Below are 19,090 nucleotides of genomic sequence, written 5' to 3' on the forward strand. Positions count from 1 at the left end.
AGCAACAAGACTCATTATCTTTTCCATTGTGATCATGGGAACATTGTGTGCCTTATGAGATAGAGACCCTGATCTTCAAAGAAAAGCTTTACAACTCAAACTCAATCCTGCAGGTCCTCCACTGCTTCATGCAAATTCTTTTGTGTGCACATGAATTTGTATGTTGAAGGTGAACCCTGGCTGTCATTCCCCAGATTTATCGCCTACTTTAGTTTTTCTTTGAGACACCATCTCTTATTGTGCTGGGAGTTACTATTCAGACTAGGCAGGCCCATCAATTGAACCCCAGGCAACAGTTTGTCTTTGCTTCCCTGGGACTGTATTACAAGCACCAAACTCAGCTCTCCCTCCCCTCTTTTATGTGCATTGGTGTTTTGACTGCAAACAGATAATACAAACAGCAGACATCTGAGAAACTATGGCAGGCTATCTGCTTTCTTCATAAACTAAATTCAAGGGAAAAAATAAGAGATAGTAGAGGACTCTGCAATATGTGGCCCTTAACTGGATCTTTCTGGTTAACAAATTATTTCTGTTTGGTGTGATAATGGTATCTGGTGTGTCTCTACTCCTTTTAAGACAAGGCATAAGGAAAGTCCCAGGCTGGCCTTGAACCCCAAATCCTCTTTGCTTCTGCTTCCATTAAAGGCATGCCCCACCATGCCTGCCTCTGCCTCTGCTTTAGGGTATTTTTATCTGTAAAAAGTAGATGTTAACATCACCACAAAAATACTTTTAAAATAAAATGTACAATTAGGGTTACAGAAAAAATGGTGAACTAGTAATTGTTGCAAACCAAGGGACCAGTACTTTAACCATCTGATAGATGGTTAAAACGTTCTAAAACGATTCTAAAAGATGCAAGCCAAAGTACAAAAAAGCCAATCCACTTGACAGCCACTTCTTGCTAAAACATACACAGAGGGATACACACGCACCCTCCCCCCCGCCCCCCCAATTCACACAGGGCAGGCCATTCAGCTACATAAAATCAAGCTAATACGTCATGAAGGAAGGTTCAAATGTGTCATTACATTTCAAAAAGATTTTCCTTTATTTAAACACATTTACAGCATGCAGGTTAACTTAAAATTATATGTTGTTTTCCCAAACCAACTATGTTTAAATGTAACCCTAAACACTGAAAATAAAACAACATATTCCACAGGTAGACTTAGACTCTCTTCTGTTATCTCAAATCAAACTGAGAATTGCAAATAAATTCAGTTATGCATAGTATTTAGTTTCCTTAAATTAGGCAAATAATTTAATTGATCACCATGAATAAATACTATTCTTATTTCATTGAGTTTCTCTTCTGAACCAATTACCAATACTACTCAGAGGAACATTAATATATCCAGTCACAAAAAAAAGACACTGCAAATTAAAATATTTTCAATATTCTAGGTAATTAAAAATGTCCATTTTGTGTGAATGCTATATTTAATGGCCTATCATTGCAAAAAAGAGTTCAGTTCACTGAAAAGAAATTTGTGAGATTCTTAGTATACTTTATGAAAGTTTGAAATTATAAATAGAAAAGAAACATTTAAGATTAAAAAAAACTAACAATGTGTTTTCTTAACAACATGCTAGTTACAATTCATTGTGTGTTATACAAGCACCAATACCCATGATACATCTTAAACTTCTATACTCAGACAAAGGAGAATTTTTTTCCATTATGAAAACTGCCAGAGAAGCAATTTTCATTTGGAACGAATGTCCTTATGGATGCAGCCAGATGCCTCGCAGAGACAGCGATGAGCACGGGAGCCATACGCGTCACTCTCCGCGACTCACACCTCGCTGCATCACGCGCTCTTCAATTTGTGGAGTGCTTCTTTCAATCATAAAAGCAACACAATCATTAAAGGCTGCAGACTACAACAGCAAAGATTTTGACTGTTAAAAAAATAAATAAATTTATTTTTCAAATCAAAATTATTATAAAAGTGGAAATTACAATAGTTAAGGAAATAGAAAAATAAGCCAATTATGATCTGAGTCTTCTGACTATGGCTCCAAATTTAATAATACAAATATCTGTATATAAAACTTTTCCAAAGATTCTGCCAGCCAGATTCTAACCCAGAACTTCCAAAGCTTGTCTACTTATCAAATAACCTCAGACACTCCATTTCCTGCAGATCTTTGCTTACGGCTAAAACTGCCCCAAGCACTGAGGATGCAAGTGTTGAAATCCTTTCCTGTTACTTTTATAGATCCTTAAAATATACTTGATTGAGCTTAATTATCTGAAAAATAAGTGCCAAAAATAGGTACACAGTTCTAATTTAAAAATTATTCACTATGGCCAACAATATTTTTTTTGAGAATTACTAGTGACTTGCAAACAGTTTACTATTTCTAACTAAACAAATTATAGTGTATGATTTAGTATAACAGGTGAAAACCACCTATAGGATTTCAGAGCAAAATTAACCATGTAGTTTTAAATTTATACTTCATCTGTTCTGTTCACAATTTTTCTCATTTTTCAAAGGCTATAAATTTATCAGTCAATACAATTATTTAACATTTGAAAATTATTTAATTCTATAATGTCTTAATCCACTTATTTCCTAGTATTAAAGATGACATTAGCTTCTGTTCAATTCTTATTTTAGCAGGAAGATATAACAGAATAAAGCAGGGCACATTAAGCTATGTTAAGTGCAGAAGTAGAAAGAAGGGATATAGTACTTCCAAATCTATTTAACATGAGATCCATTTTTGATATGTAAGATATTTGTACTCAAAGTCATATGCAACAGACATCTCATGAGCTAATGCTATAATAGAGCCTGTTCAGTCTCCAACTCCTGGTCTCAAAGCTCAACGTTTTCAGAGGCAAGCTTCAGAGACTATACCAGCAACATATCAAGGCATTTTTAAAATTTATTTTTAAGTAATTTTTGATTTTTTGATTTTTGAGACAGGGTCTCCCTATATAGCCCTGGCTGTCTTGGAAAGCAGGCTGAACTCGAGCTGACAGCCATCCATCCGCCTCTGGCTGGGAGTAGATGAGTGCCACCATACCTTGCTTGAGGGATTTTTAAAAATACAGTACTGACTGACCTGATATATTTTGTGGCAATTAGTGTTATAAGTAGTAAAATTTAAGACATTTAATCTAAATGTTCCATATTTCCTTTAAAAAAAAAAGACATTTTAGTAGAAAAGGGAAAATGAAAAGCAATAGCAGCTAGGTAATGTAAACCAAGATTACACACTCACAGAAAAGGCAAATCAAGGAGCAGAGTCCCGCAACACAGTTACTCAGCACAGTGAAGACACGAAGGACACACCGTGTAACAAAAAGGGCCGCAGTTGTAAACTGTCATTTCCCTTCTAGGACATCAACATTGCACTCTAGTGTTGGGAAGCAGCAGAGTTTACAAGAGTGGGTAGGAAACAGCTGTACAGGCTAGGAGTAATTTACACATTAAAAAAATTAAATTTCTACAATCCCAAGGAACAGAGGTTAGTTAGTGAAAGACTGATTTTATGTCCTCTTCAAACTTCAATTACTTTTCAACACCTGAAATAGGAAAAAGCAGAGAAAATTTTAGTTCTTATAAAACTCATGTTTGAAATAAAGAACAAGACAGGAATGATTTAATTTTTTAAAAAAATATGTTTTAATTAGATTTTATGTTCATATGTCTTGCCTTCATGACATCATATGTGCACCACATGATTGCTTGGTGCCCAGGGAGTACAGAAGAGGAATTCCCTGGAACTAGAAACTGGAGTTATGGGTGATTATAAGTCACTATGTGGATAATAGGAACTGTAAGATCCTTAAAAACATTCAAACTGTAAAATCCCACTTTTGGGAATCTTCTCATAGTAATCTAAAGGATGAGGGAGTATTTAAGATACTTCATATTTCAAATGTCATTTATAGAAGCAAAATTAGAACAAAATTACTGTACTTTATTATGTTTCTAGTAAAGGTAATATTATAAACCAGGGCATACCCATTGTGTAGGATACAAAGAATTATTATAAATGATCCAATGCAAGTTTTAAAATTAGTAACAAAACTAAACATAGATTATCTGTAGCATGAAATAGACCATAAAAAAAAATCATGCCAAGTTGCATTTATAAAATAACACACATTAAAAAAAAAAAATCCTGATTCTACTGTGAAACTCGAATCCTAAGCTAAGTAGCTTAGTATTTCCACACACAGTTAAAACTCAAAAGTCAGGCACAGATTCACACCTGCAATGTGTCAAGTGTTTACGACTGCTTGCCTCCACCACCACGAAGCCCCACTGGCTGGTTGTTCTGAACAAATGAGCCTCCTCCACGAACTGTGCCTGGGTGAGTTGGAGAGGCTGCTGGATGCTGTCCAGGACGGATAGGCTTTGCTGTGAAACAGAAAGAAGGTAAGGGTCAGAATAAGGTTTAACAGTGACTCCTTAGGTCTCTCTCTATTCACTAACCATTCCCGAGTGTTTTGGTGAGTTAACTTCTGTGTTCTCCTTTCTAGATACCTTTTACTTGGTTATCTCCTATTCTCCAGAAACAATATAATAATCTCTTGCCTCTAATAATCTTTCAAAATATTTGCTATTTTGTTAAATTTTGAAGTAGGGGGCTGGTGAGATGGCTCAGTGGGTAAGAGCACCCGACTGCTCTTCCGAAGGTCTGGAGTTCAAATCCCAGCAACCACATGGTGGCTCACAACCATCCATAACAAGATCTGACTCTTCTGGAGTGTCTGAAGACAGCTCCAGTGTACTTACATATAACCAATAAATAAATCTTTAAAAAAAAAAAATTTTTGAAGTAGGGCCTCTCTATGTAGTCCTGGTTGTCCTGGAACTCTACATGGACGGGACTGGGCTAGAACTCACAGATGGATACTTTTTAGAGCCAGCTCTCTCTCTACTGTGGGATATAGGGATCAAACATGAGCCACCAGGTTTGCATAGCAAGTTCTTTCTCCTACATGCTCCCATAATCCCTTTTCTACACCACTGATTGTTCTGAAAGCCTTTGGTGGTGTTTCCCTGGACAGTGTCTCCTAGCCTTCACTTGTCTAGTTATTTAGTTACCTGTCAAGTGACCGTGGCTCTCTCTCAATTTCTATTTTCTTTCCCAACAGTATCGCTCTTCAGAAATTTAGAAAATAAAGACAGGAACACCACCATGACAAAGTGTGATAAATAAAGGAGATGATGTTTTCAAGCTGAAGGACCACAAGTTACCTGGGTATGTTTTACTCACCAATCTGTGCAGAATGTCCCCTTCTGGCCATATTCTTTGACCTGACTGCTTCCTTTATCCGGTCTACTTCTTGCTGATAGCGTTTGCGGTCTCGAGATGCATTTTCTTTGGCTTCTTTCAGGGCTGACTCCAAAGCTTTCACTCTTTCTGCAGTAGCTCTAAGCCGTTTCTCTAACTTAGGAAGCTCACAGCGAAGATCTGCATTATCGCGTACCAACTAAAGGTACACAGAGAAAATATCAATGGCATTAATAAGATGTTTTAAGAAAATGAGTATTTCATAACTACAGTTTAGCAAGTTAAACTAATTTTTCCATTTAGGTAGCACCATGTAAAATCGCATACATATCAGACATAGTAACATCTCACAAAGCACAGTCATTTAGTTGCTTAGAGGCAGTAGCCTAGAACAGTCTCAAACTCACTCTTTAGCACATGGCCTTGAATGCTGGGAGTAGAGGCACTGTCACCACACTAGGTGTCTGTGACACTGAGGACAGAAGCCAGTATGTTGTTCTGAATGCTAGGAAAGCACTCTTAACAGAACTTACATCCTAGCCCTGTTCATTTCACTATTTTTTTTTATCCAGCTGAGTGGCCTGTAATCCCTCTGTACCTAGGTAGACAATGAAGTAGAGCACAGTGCTAGTAGACAATACTTGCTTTCAGTAATACAACACAGCTGGTAAAGCAATTGTCCCTTTGGGTATATTTTTGAGACAGGGTTTCATGTATCCTATATCGCCTCCCAACACGGGGAGTGAAGGATAACCTTGATCCTCTGGTCTGTCTTTATGTCGCATTTGGGATTACAGGTAGCCACTACCATGTCCAGTTTTTATGGAGATCCTAGGTACTGAACCAGGGTTTCGTGCATCCAAGGTGAACAGTGCACTGAGCTAAGTCTCCAGAGTCCTCTTTAGGCATATGAAAAGCCCGGCTCGGCGGTGCACGCTTTTAATCCCAGCACTTGGGAGGCAGAGGCAGGTGAATTTCTGAGTTCGAGGCCAGCCTGGTCTACAGAGTGAGTGCCAGGACAGCCAGGGCTATACAGAGAAACCCTGTCTCAAAAAAACAAACAAACAAACAAAAAAAAACCCAAAAACAAACGAAAAAAAGATTTGTTTAAAACAACATGTTGATAAACACATGAACTCCTGCCCTGGGCACAGTAGTTCACACTTGTAAACACAGCGCTTGGGAAGGAGAGTCAGGATTGCTTAAGGACATGAGACCCAGGCTCACAAAATCAAAAATAAACCTGTTAACTTTCCTAAGGTCCCTGGTCTCCATATAACAACTGCTTACTGAAACACGGGAGTTTAATACATAATCCACTCTAACAGTCTGGGGCTCTGGAAGTCTGCAGCGCTTCCTACTTGCCCATTTGTCGTTTGGTGATGTTACCACACGACTCTCCATTACCTGCTTGTGCACTTTGGTGAGCTGTTCAAGATTGTTTTCAAGGAAGGAGATTTTCTGCTTCTGTGCAGCACTGCCGCCAGTGTCGTCAGAGTCCACCTCGGCGCTCTGAGAGAACAGAGACAAAGCAGTGAGAACTGTAAGGATCTGAGAACCCAAGTTTCCTGCACACAACATGGGCATCACAGACCACATATGGACTCTTAAAGCACCACCCACAGCAAGCACCATTTGTACAAGCAGCCCTGGGCACTGTGACATCACCTTTTTCACCCTGGTAGCCAAGTCCTGAACAAAGAGCTTACGCAGGTTGTGTAAAGTCTGAAGTTCTTTTGCCTTGAATTAAGAATAAAGAGATCGGTCTTACAAGCACAATACGTAAGGCAGAAAAACCAAAACATGCTCCCCAGTCCTATTTCCACATTTTCTTACCACGGTCTCCTCCAAACCCTTCAAGTCTTGTCTTGCTTGTTCTCGTCTGTCTTGCATAACCCTACATTGAAGCAACAGTTACATCCTTTCAACTTTAATTCCATAAATCCCAACTTTAGCAAAAATTAAATCAAACTTTATTAAATTCAAATAGAAATATGCTTATATTTAAACAATAGTTTGCCCATGCAGTACCTTTCAAGAAATCTGTATGTATGTATTTCTATCTCTTTTTCATTACCTAGTTTATTAGGGCAAAACAGAGCTCATATAGCAATGGAAGAGATCAAACAGTATGTGCCAGAGTTCATATAACTTTTATTTTCAAGTATGGTACACAGAGAAAACTGCTATTCATCCAAAAAAGATACTAAGTAGAAGTTGTTGATAATAAAATTAGCCTGAAACTAAAGTACTTTCCATTATATAAAACTCTAGCTGAAATTCAGCAGAATTCTATACTCCCCACCCTCACTGCAGAGCTGGGACTTGAACTCATGAGCCTTGTTCATGCCTGGCACATTCCCAGCCCTCAGCAGAACCTTTATGCGATGCACTATGACTGGTCTTCTGCTGTAGCCATCCTAACTGCTGCAGTTTACTTGCAAATTATTTCCTAAAATTCAAGGCCCTGATGTGGAAGAATATCGTCATGAGTTGTCTACCTACTCAAGACTTTAGAAAGCCAATAACTCACAGTGAATGAGAAAAAGAAAGGGGGAAAGAAATCTCTGCTGAAGAAATTAAGGGTAGGGGGTAGCTATTCTGGCAGTTGAGAACAATTGTGACTCTTGCAGAGGACTCCAGTTAGAGGACACCAGTTTGATCCCCAGCACTCATAGGCTAACTCAACTAGAGTCTGTGGCTCTAGTTCCAGGGGCTCTATCAGCTCTATACTGACCTCTATGGGTACCGGGCATGCACACTGTAAACATGAATAAATCTGGGCAGGCCACATTCATATACATTCATGGGGGCGGGGGAAGGGAGAAACAAAAGCAAAAACCAAACACCACAACTTTATTTGAAAAAGACGACCGGGCTGGAGAGATGGCTCAGTGGGTAAGAGCACCCGACTGCTCTTCCGAAGGTCCAGAGTTCAAATCCCAGCAACCACATGGTGGCTCACAACCACCCATAATGAGAGCTGACACCCTCTCCTGGTGCATCTGAAGACAGCTACAGTGTACTTAGATATAATAATAAAAAAAAAAAAAAAAAAGAAAAAGACGACCAAAACATATAGTTTTATGAAAAACTAAATTGGACAAAATATAGTATTGGAAGCATATCCTACAATTTTCTAGATTATCATCAGATTTTAAGATGTCTTTATGATAGACTCTGAAATATTAGACACCAAGAAAGGAGCAGGCAGTCTTAGAAACAGGACTACAGTCTTGCTTTCACTCAAAACCAAGCAAATGTGACAAATCAGAGCAAGGCATAGAGAAGACAACCATGCCCATGGAGTGCCTACAACTGTGTATTTGTAAGCTTAAACCCAAGTGAGACTCACGTGAGCTCATGCAGCTTCCTGCTCTTCTCTTGGTCCGTAGCCTTCAGCCTCTCATGCTCCACCCTTAGCCGTTCCTGCTCCAGCACCATCTTCTGGTTTTGGCTGACAAAAGAACACAATACAAGCTCAGCCTCAAAAGTTGTCTGAATGTCGTCATCAAATTTACTTTTTAAGGCGTCCTGCCTTTTAGAATAGGATGTTACTACATATTCCTGACTAGGAACCTGACCTCTTCCTGCCTCAGCCTAGAATTCCAAGTGTGTGTGCTATACTGGGCTTGAGCTTTCATAAGCTCAACCCCTTCTGTCAACTGGTCAGGATCTCATTACTCTGCTCTCATAAGGGTAGAAAAAGGAAGGGCAGAGCTATACCCTCAGTCATTCTGGATTTCTCATATGGTCACTGAAGTCATTGATCAGTCCCTTCTCCCAACCTTTATCTCCATCTCCCAAAATTTGCTATCATTTACATTCTTTATTTGTTTTAACCTCAAATTATCACAGATTTCTCCACTTTATACTCTATATATGAAGACAGAAAACATGGGAAAGAAGGAAAAAAAATCTCCTTTCACTGAACCCAGGAGGTTTCTATGAGGATGCCTGTCCATCAGGATCTCCTGTCTGAAGAGCCACCTCTCTGAATTAGTCTCTCCCAATGCAGAGAAAGCACAGCACTTACTCTTGGAGATCAGTGATTAGCTTTTCCTTTGCCTCAACTTCGTCTCGCAAACTACTGATTTGTTTTTGGTGGGTTTCTCTGTGACTCTGGATCTGCTGTTCAACAGCTTGCTGAAATTTGTTTGGAAGGGAAAAGATCAAAATTAGATTAAGATTATTAATAGTAACGGATTAAAACATCAGGGTACATCAGGCAGCAAACTTGCCTTGACTTCATTTGCAGTCTGAACCTTGTTCAAGTGCTCTTTTTCCATTTCATGGACTTTCTCTGTTTTGTACATGAGAGTAAGAGATAAAAAAAAAAAAAAAAAAAAGCAAAACAAAAAATAGGGTCAAATAAGATTCCTGAGATAAACCATAGGGCAAACAGGTTTTTAAAGAACTTGGCAAAACCTTCTAAGCTCCATAACACTAGGATACTTTGTTACCACTGATGTATTAATACCACAAATGGGAAATAAAATAGTTTCTAAGTGTAGTTAGAATGTTAGGATTTACACACACACACAAACTTTGTGGGATGTACCTTGAATTGCCATTTATATTCAATACAAATTTTCTTTTTTGTATGTTTGAACCACGAATGTTCACATGAAGTGCTGACCTATATGCTTGTGTCTGGAAGCTGGGGGCTTACTCCATGTATCCTCTATAACTCCTTAATTTTAAAAAATATTTCAAAGCCACACTGAGGTGGATAATTTGCTATTTCAAATTTTCTACATTCTTACTATTTTCTTTCAGTTCCAGTATGTGTACAACAATTGTATTAAAAGTAAGGAAGAATACAGACATAGCAATCAGAAGTCAATACCTTGTGCTCGGAGTTGGACTAGTTCCTCACCAAGGGAATCAACAGATTCCTCCAGCTGTCTCTTCTTTTGTTCTACATTTTGAAGGTATTCAGTCAGTGACTTGATTTTGGCTTCATGCTTTTGGGGAAAAATATACTAATATGAAGTGGGGAAATATCTCACACACATTATGCAGTTAAAACATGGACGAGTAGACCATTATCTGTACAGCTTACAGCATCTGAAAGCTGAGACCCTGCTACTACCAACCCTGTATGAACACTTCCTAGTGTAGGGCTCCACCTTACTCAGCAGCCAGCGACACAACCTTTACATCCACTTTGTCAGTCAGTTGCTTGTTCTAGCTAATTTCCATACTCAGTATGTACATGCTACATCATTCAAGTTGTTATACTGCAGCTATACTAAGAAACACATAGGCCTTTTATTACTGAAAATACAGACTCATATGATTCTGAAAACCTTTATAATAAATAAAATCTATACATGACACTTCAGCAAAATGAAAAGCCATCTGAAACACATACTTGGGAGATCCGAAGCTGGCATGCTGCTAACTCTTTCTCATTTTCTTCCATTTTTTTGTTGCTCTCAGTCTGTGTGCTTTCTAGCTGTTTGCAACGTTTCACCATGGTCTTTACTTCTGATTTCATTTTGCTAATGTAGAGTCTTGCAACAGTAAACTCTTCATCTATCATACCAGTTCCTTCTGGTTGCTGAGAGAAAAACATGAAATATGTTAAAGCAAGGGCTACATGGTAGCACACACCTTTAATCCTAATACTTAGGAGGCAGAGGCAATCAGAATCTCTGTAAATTCAAGAACAGCCTGGTCTACAAGATGAACCCAGTAAGACACTGCCTCCTTCCCCACAACCTTCCTACTACCACACACACAAAAGAATGAAAAAGTTAGAGCCAAACATGTTCAAGTCTATTTTCCCAAGCTAGACTAGGAAACATAACTGAAGTCACAGAAGTCACAGTATCTGTGTGAACAAGCATGTGAGCCATGGTGTGCAGGTGGACATCACAGGGAGAACTTGTAATTCTTTCCTTCTACTATGTGAATTCCAGATTTATAATCAGTTCCTTAGATTTGGTGGAAGTCCCCTCTCCCATACTTCTCTCACCCGTTTTTGTTTGCTTGTTTATAAGACAGGGTCTTACTGTGTACTGTGTGGCTTGAACTTCATTCACCTTTCCATGTTTAAAGTGACTGTAGTGTAAGCACAGCTGGGCTGGGGAGATGAGCGAGCAGTAAAGTGTCTGACTTGACCACGTAAGGATGAGCTGCCTGACAGTCATGTAAAGCTAAGCAAGGTAGTATGCACTTGTAATCTCAGGACTGGGGAAGGCAGAGAGACAAGCCTCTCTGGAGCTTGTTGGCCAGCTGGTCTAAGCAAGTCACTGAGCTTTTAGCTCAGAAGACAGTTGTTCCAAACTATAATGTGTATGACCAGGTAGATAGCTCCATCGGTGAAGTGCTTGGTGCCAAGTGAGAGGATTGAGGTTTTGGGCTATAGAACCCAAATAAAAGCTCAGCAGGAATGGTGGTCACTTTTAGCCCCAGCACCCAGGAAGGAGAGCCAGGGATCTCTGTGTCAAAGATTCTAGCTAGCTGAGCTGCAGACTCCATGAAAGAATGTGTCTCAACAACGAAAGGTGGAGTGAATAAGGAAGACACTGAGGTTGATCTCTAGCCTCCACACACATCCATCAACACACATGACGTAACAACAGGCCAATTTACTTAAAAGGCCGCCACCTGAGCAGACTCACCACTGTTCTATTCAAATATGCACACAGAAATAAAGTAAGATACTTTTAAGATTATTTACCACCAATGTCAACATGCATGTAGTCAGTTCTCGCCCTCTCTCATGGGTCCCACGAATCAAATTCAGGTCATCAGGATTATGTAGTAAAGCACCTTTGCTCACACTAAGCCACCTCAGCAGCCCAGTAAGGGGATTTTTAAGTGAAAATCTTCAGCATGGCCCAATGAGGTACTTAGGGAATATTCTAGAATATTCTATTTCTATGCCCCTGGTTTTCTCTCTCTTTTCTCATGTACTTAAATCAAAACTAAGGGGATGGAGAGATGGCGAAGTGTTGAGTGCTTACTGTTCTTCCAGAGGAGCTGAGTTGGGTTCCCAGAACCCACATGGGGATCACAACAGCCTGCTGGATTCTAACAGTATACTGACTTGGCCAGAGTGTGAGCTATATACAAAAGAGTGATACAAAATACTTAGTGACAGTATTACCTTCACGTCGTTATTCCCCACAGCAATTCCTATTTCTGCAAGGTCTTTTAATAATGATGCCATCATTTCAGCTGCTCGTTTCTTCTGGTGGTTGGTCATTTCCTTCAGCTTCTGAAGCTCAGCATCAATACTTGCTAAAGTTGCCTGACAGAATGAAAACAGAACAGACAGACTCTGCTTAGTCATTACAGTCCTTACAAAGTCATTTATTTCTTGTTTTGAGATTCTTGACCCATAATGAATTATGAGGTAGCTTCCAGTTCAAGCTATTATTTTTCCTAACATTAGAAGTAGGCAAATCATTTAGATGATTACAAATCAATATACTTTTAGAAACCAGATTTATAACACTGTTGCTCTACCTCCTAGGCTTTGTATATAAAGACAAAAGAAAGTGAGACCTGGGTGTCTTAAGACTATGCTACCCACATCTTAGGCTTATATAGTAGTGACTTACTTAACTAACTTCATTTAGCGTTATTTATACTTGAGTATTAAGAAAACAAAATTTATCTTACAGATTTTTGATTCAATTCATCACTAAGCACTTCATATTCCTTTGTTTTGTCTTCAACTTCCTGAGACTTCTGATCATAATTAACAGCCAGTTCCTCTAAGGCCTGTAGAACTTCTTTGACTTCTTCTTTAGAAGCATCATTTTCTGCTTGGAGGCGATTCAGTTCAGCTTGCATATTATCTTGATCCCTTCTGGTTGATGCCAGAAGCTAGATGAAAGAGTAAAATAGAATTTTAACAAACCCACAAGGAAACATTCACTTGCTTCATGATTTAGGCAAGCAAAAGAAATGAAGTCTCTCTAAGTGTGAAGCCCAGGGAAGGGCAACACAAGGCATCATTTAGTAGCAAAAAAGAGACAGCAGAGTGCTTGGTACCATGAAAAAGGGAGATCTTTCTGCATGATATTCATGAACAATTTAGCTAAGTAGTACAATTTTAATCACAAAAGTTAAAAAAACAAACAAAAACCAAAGGCATTCTAGACTTGTAAGTACTATGTACAAAATCCAAAATCCAATTAGAATGGTTCTTTAAAAACTTCAGATCTGCATCAAGTTCTCCACTAAAGCATTTGCTGCTCTTCCAGAACACCTGGACTCAGATCCAAGCACCCAGAACAAAACTGTCTCCAGTTTCTGAGGATACCAGGCACACATGGTACACATGTATACACGCAGGTACGAACATATATACACGAAATCAGAGTAAATAATGTTTAAAGAACTTACATTTGTTTTAGGAAACTAAGATTGGCCTGGGAGAAATGCCCCAGAGAAATATGTCGGCCTATTAAATTTGAACTGGAGAAAAGACAAAGGACCATCCAGGTCAGTTACTTTTCAGCAGAAATAGTTGGAAATATATGGGAATGTTAGCAATAGCTAGTAACAGCTATTTCTAACATTAAGAAACAGGAATCATGAATGCTAAATGCCCTACAGTGCACAAGACAGAATATTTAAAAAGTTGTCAGAAATACAGAGGCAGATGAATGCTCACCGCCAACTGCTGGGCTGAGCATGGGGTGATTTCTGTTTAGTAAATATTTGATCCACTGTAAGAGGTCTTAGGTGTAACCTATAGGGTCATTTAGGTATACTATCATATCACCTGGACATAATGATACTCTGACTTCTTTCCCACTTTGTATTCCCTTCATCTCCTTCCATTGTCTTTTTGCTCTAGCTAAAACTTCAAGTACTATGTTGAATTGATTACTGAAGCATGGTCATCCTTGTCTTATTCCTGACTAATAGAATTGCTTTACGATTCTTTGCACTTCACTTGTTATTATCTTTAGGTATATTCCTTGTATTCTTAATCTCTCTTATCTTGAAGTCCTGTTCCACTGACATTTTTTTCCCTGTACCTAGTGAGAAAACCATGTGTTTTTGCTCCTTTCAGTTTGTTTTCATGGTAGATTACATTTACTGCTTTTCTTTTCTTTCTTTTTTTTTTTTTTTGTTTTTTTCTTTTCGAGATTTACTCCTTTTCATATGTTGAACCATGCCTTTTTCTCTGGAATTAATTTTACTTGGTCAGGTAGATGATCAATTGGGGGTGAGGGGTGGACCAGTTGTCAGATCCCAAATCCTGCCTCAAAGAACAATGTTGAAGTAAATAATAAAAGACACCGGGCACGGTAGTACACACCAGGAGGCTGTGTTGGGTATCTTGGGCTCAATGTCAAGTTCTAGGCCAACTAAAAAGCAAGACCTCTCAACAATCCAAAAGGAGAAATTGATTAAGACTGATTTTTCTGATAATGGATGTTTCATTCTGCTGGAGGTTACAGCCTTTTCTATTTCTTCAGGCTCTCAAAAAGCACTAAACAGGGACTATTTTTCAATTATCTCCACTATCCTGGGTGAAATAAAATACAGATTCAAACTAAATCATAGGAAAAGATGAGCATGAGAGAAATGAAATGAAAGGTGGCACAGACTGGGAGTAGGAAGACAACATGGAGGAGTAGAAGTATGTTTATTCATCTGACATTCACATTCCCAGAAAAAGTCACACAGAGAATTGTACAATTACTAACAACTGTGATAACTATACTTGGTTGTCAATTTGACTGCAACTGTAATTAACTAAAACCCAAATGGCTGAGTAGACCCAAATGGAATTTTTTTGTTTCGGGGTGAGGGTCAAGACGGGGTTTTTCTGTGTAGCCCAGAAATCAACCTAAGCATGACCCCTCACCATCTAGTATGCTGACTTGTTTTATATCAATCTGATGCAAGTTAGGTTCAAATGATATAAGGCAAAATGAACCGTCTCCTTCCCAAGTTGCTTTTGGTCATGGTATTTTAGCATAGCAACAGAAAGCTTAACAAAGACACTTATCTTATTCATTTATATATCTAAGTTATTAGTGGGGAAAGGCCTGCTTTAGATACATAACCACAGTAAGTGAATATAAAAACTATTATGTATACAGCTTTCTGTATACATACTCCCTATCATCCATATGTAAATATCTTTTTCTCTAAGGGAGAAAATCTTAACAATTATTCCAGGCCACTGTCTCCCCCAAATCTGTAAGAAATATTTAGGAGTGAGGAGAGTAGAAGATATATAGTGTAATAAATAAAGTAAAAGGGAGTTAAAAGCTCCGCAGTCATATGGTCCACAATTTCCCTACTGTTGTTTCTGAGAAAGGATCTTATTATGTAGTCCTTGCTATCCTCAAGCTTGAAATTCCCCTGCCTCAGCATCCCCAATTCTGAGATTACAGATTTACACAGGTTACATGCCACTACACCTGGCAAAAATAAATGTTTTGTAGAAACTGTCCTCTCTCTTCCATATATACGACAGGAAACTCAAAACATCAAAACCAAATAACGAAAAGCATCTCAAGGAGGAAAGCAGTCTGTTTCAATACATGCAAAGACTAACCTCACAGCACACTGATAGTTAAGCATGCACACACTCAACAACTTTAAAGGTATAGTGTGTACATAATCCACAGATTCCTGTATGTTTAGATGATAAACACTGTGGGAGAATTTAACTCACCTCTTCCTGATCCAGCATCTGTGTCTTCAATTTCTCCACCAATTGGCTTTGTTGGTTAATCTCTTCATCCTAAGAAATATTAAAGTATCCAATTAACAAAGCAAACTATTACCTGGCTTCCTTCCCGGACTAATTCTGAATTACTATTACTCACAAATAGCCAACATAGGTTACATACACTGCCTCCACACCGAACTAAAATTATATTTTCTTTGCTGGTAATGAAATCTGAAGCCCCATGCAATGCAAGCATTCTACCACTTAGCTATATCTCCACACCCTTCAGCATTTAAAGTTACTGTTAATATGATTCTCCAACCCTCTATAATCACCCAAGCTGTCTTCAAAATCAATATATACTCAAGGCTTGCCTTATACTCCTGTCCCCCTGCCTCTACCTTCTAAGTACTAGAATTTCAGCATGTTCTAACAAATCCAGTAATATCTTGGCTTTCTAAAAGCTAACAGAAATAAAGGAAAATGTAGATCACAAGGAACCTTAATACTGAAATTAAAAATACTGATATCGATAGTATTCTAAAACAGACAAATCTAAAACAAGTAATATGAAATCTACCTTGTCATCAAGTTGTTTATACAATTTAGCAAGTTCTTCTTCACACTTTCTTCTTTCAGCATCGGTAAAACTACCAGCCATTCCGACTGCAGCAGCTGGTTTATCACTGGTAATAGCAATATCTTTATCTGCTGTGAAGGCTTCCAAATTAGCTTTCTCTTTGTCAAACTGCTCATCAATAGGCACTGTCTCCCCTGAAATGACAATGAAAGGGTGACTATGAATGCACATATCCGACACTAACAGGTGTTCTTTCTTTCCCTCTGCAGTTGCCCACACATTCCCTCTGCTGTGCGACCAGTGGTCCTCCCTACTGCCATTGTCTGCAATTTGTCTGAACTTTAAGAAGTACTTCAGTATCAGTAAATTCCTCATTCTGGTCACTGTTTTCATTTCCTTTGACTGCTTTTCTCTGCAGGATTTCTACTCTCAATTCTCAGGTGTTCACTCATCTCAGTTTCTTTAGGGCCAACCACCAGCATTTCATCTCAATCTGTGGTGCCAGGTTTCCCTGAATGATCCTTAACATATGTTTGATATCAACTACCTCCTTATTCTAGTCTTTGCAGATTATATTTGTTCAGGAAAGCCTATCAACAGTAAGCCCATGTAGAGATGCCGGACAGAATAGTTCTGAAGCTCAGGACTTCTGCAGTGGTGTACCATCGAGGTGAGGTCGGCTTGCTGCTGAGTGCTGTACAAATCTTGGGATTACTGATGATGGAGACAAGGGTCCATTTAGCAGGCTGAAAGCCTGAGGCTGTGGGGCTGGAGAGATGGCTCAGTGGTTAAGAGCTCTGACTGTTCTTCCAGAGGTCCTGAGTTTGATTCCCAGCAACCACATGGTGGCTCACAACCATCTGTAATGGGATCTGATTTTTTCTTCTGGTGTGTCTGAAGACAGCGACAGTGTACTCACATACATAAAATAAATAGATCTTAGGAAAAAAAAAAGCCTTAGGCTGTAAGTTCCCACTTGGCAGTAAGGCAGGGCTGCAGGCATGTGCAGAGTACAGGTATAGAGCAGAGATGATCTGCCTAGTCTTGGGGTCCAAGGCACACTAATTTCCTTATCTTTCTCTGTATCTTGGTTAAGGAGTAGGAAGACACAAGTAATCTGAAAGTGTCCTACATGGACAGTGAAACTTTATTACTAAACCACATTAAGTTCTATTTTTGCCTATTACTGAAATTAATGCTTCCATAAAGGGTGATGGGTAATGAGTCCCCCACTTCACCATCTTTCTTTGTTCCTCCTCCTTACGCAATGTCAGCAGTTCTTACCAACTTTTCTTTCTGCTCTGATACTGAGTTTTTTGTTTGGTTTTTAGAATGGTAGACTCTTGCCATTTAGAGCAGGCTCTGCCTTCCAAATGCTAGGATTAAAGGTACATGCTACCATCTACTCCCATCTACATTTTACATATAAGTATATATAAATGTATATAAGTATATATGCATTACACATGTATATATGTGTATGCATGTGTACGTAGTTACCCATACACTTATCTATATTTGATACAAGGCCAGGCAGGGGCAAATTTACATGATCATTGGGGCTCTGCTTCCCATGTGCTAGGATTATAGCTTACACCACAAAGCTGTGTCCCTGAGATCTGGGCATCTGGAATTCCCCTTGATCTTACCCCTTCTTTGAAGTCCATCCACGCTTACCTGTAGCGGACTTCTTCCTAATCTAGGCACCTTACTATACTACACTGTGGCATCTACGGCTCTTACTCATTACCTGAAGTAATGTAAGAACTTAATGGCAAATCTTGATCTTCATTTGAAGACCTCCACATGCTGAAAAACTGAAAACAGGCTTCATTTTCATTTACCATGCATATAAAATCTCAAGTATGTAAAAAGAGCCCTAAATCACAAACTTTAGATGACAATGCTTAAGTGATTACCATTACGCCATCGGTTTAGCTCGTTTTCCAGCCACTGAATGGTGTTCCGTAGAGTCTTATTTTTTTCCTTTTCTCTTTCATACTTCTTTTTCCACTGCTCTGCAGTTAACTCTACATTGACACAGACTGTGTTCTTAATTGTTTTGGCCCTAAGTGATGCAATTACAGAAAAGATGACATCATTAACGAAGAGTAATCATTACGAAAAAAAAAAAGCATATGACTGAAAGTATTTTTAATTGACATCCGTATTTAATATGTGATATAGCTAAATAACAAATTGTCCAAGATTATCTAGTTCTTTCTTAGAACAAATACTAAAAAAATATCTATTCACAACCCAAATAAATTTCTGTCAGCACTGTCTTTGTTAACATTAAAAAAAAAAAAAAATCAAAACTAAGAAAATGTAGTTATTTTCCCAACTCACTTGCAAGCCTGAAGCAGTAGCATCCGTTACCTATCACTGCAGGTCTAAGGTAAGGCTGTTACTGATTTTCCTAAGTAGCTCTTTCATGCAGCTACTTCAAGTGCATCAGTGAGCTTCACATAGGCTCATATATCTGAAAAGCTTTTACTTCCCCATCTGACTCAGATGTTTACTTTCATCAAAAGGAAATTAACCATTACATCTCACAATTTTACTGTCTATGAAAAGTTAAA

At 38.6% G+C, this 19,090-nt stretch overlaps 1 protein-coding gene across 1 annotated transcript in view; it reads right to left on the reverse strand.

Annotated features, from left to right (window-relative positions):
* Positions 1–1,030: 1,030 nt before the first annotated feature.
* Kif5b (kinesin family member 5B) overlaps positions 1,031–19,090 on the reverse strand; it is a 35,640-nt gene continuing 17,580 nt past the window's right edge. Inside the window, exons 11-26 of the mRNA XM_021150222.3 lie at positions 18,428–18,576; positions 16,509–16,702; positions 15,932–16,000; positions 12,907–13,113; positions 12,389–12,532; positions 10,646–10,834; positions 10,118–10,235; positions 9,510–9,571; positions 9,305–9,414; positions 8,624–8,725; positions 7,105–7,165; positions 6,937–7,008; positions 6,676–6,780; positions 5,251–5,467; positions 4,240–4,388; positions 1,031–3,547 (exon numbers count right to left, since the gene is read on the reverse strand). Of these exons, the coding sequence (XP_021005881.1) occupies positions 4,258–4,388; positions 5,251–5,467; positions 6,676–6,780; positions 6,937–7,008; positions 7,105–7,165; positions 8,624–8,725; positions 9,305–9,414; positions 9,510–9,571; positions 10,118–10,235; positions 10,646–10,834; positions 12,389–12,532; positions 12,907–13,113; positions 15,932–16,000; positions 16,509–16,702; positions 18,428–18,576 (1,930 nt within the window). The 3' untranslated portion in view covers positions 1,031–3,547; positions 4,240–4,257. The remainder of the gene's footprint in view (positions 3,548–4,239; positions 4,389–5,250; positions 5,468–6,675; positions 6,781–6,936; positions 7,009–7,104; positions 7,166–8,623; positions 8,726–9,304; positions 9,415–9,509; positions 9,572–10,117; positions 10,236–10,645; positions 10,835–12,388; positions 12,533–12,906; positions 13,114–15,931; positions 16,001–16,508; positions 16,703–18,427; positions 18,577–19,090) is intronic.

This window comes from Mus caroli, unplaced genomic scaffold, assembly GCF_978045245.1.
Source record: "Mus caroli unplaced genomic scaffold, Mus_caroli_1 scaffold_19, whole genome shotgun sequence".
Classification (NCBI taxonomy): domain Eukaryota; kingdom Metazoa; phylum Chordata; class Mammalia; order Rodentia; family Muridae; genus Mus; species Mus caroli.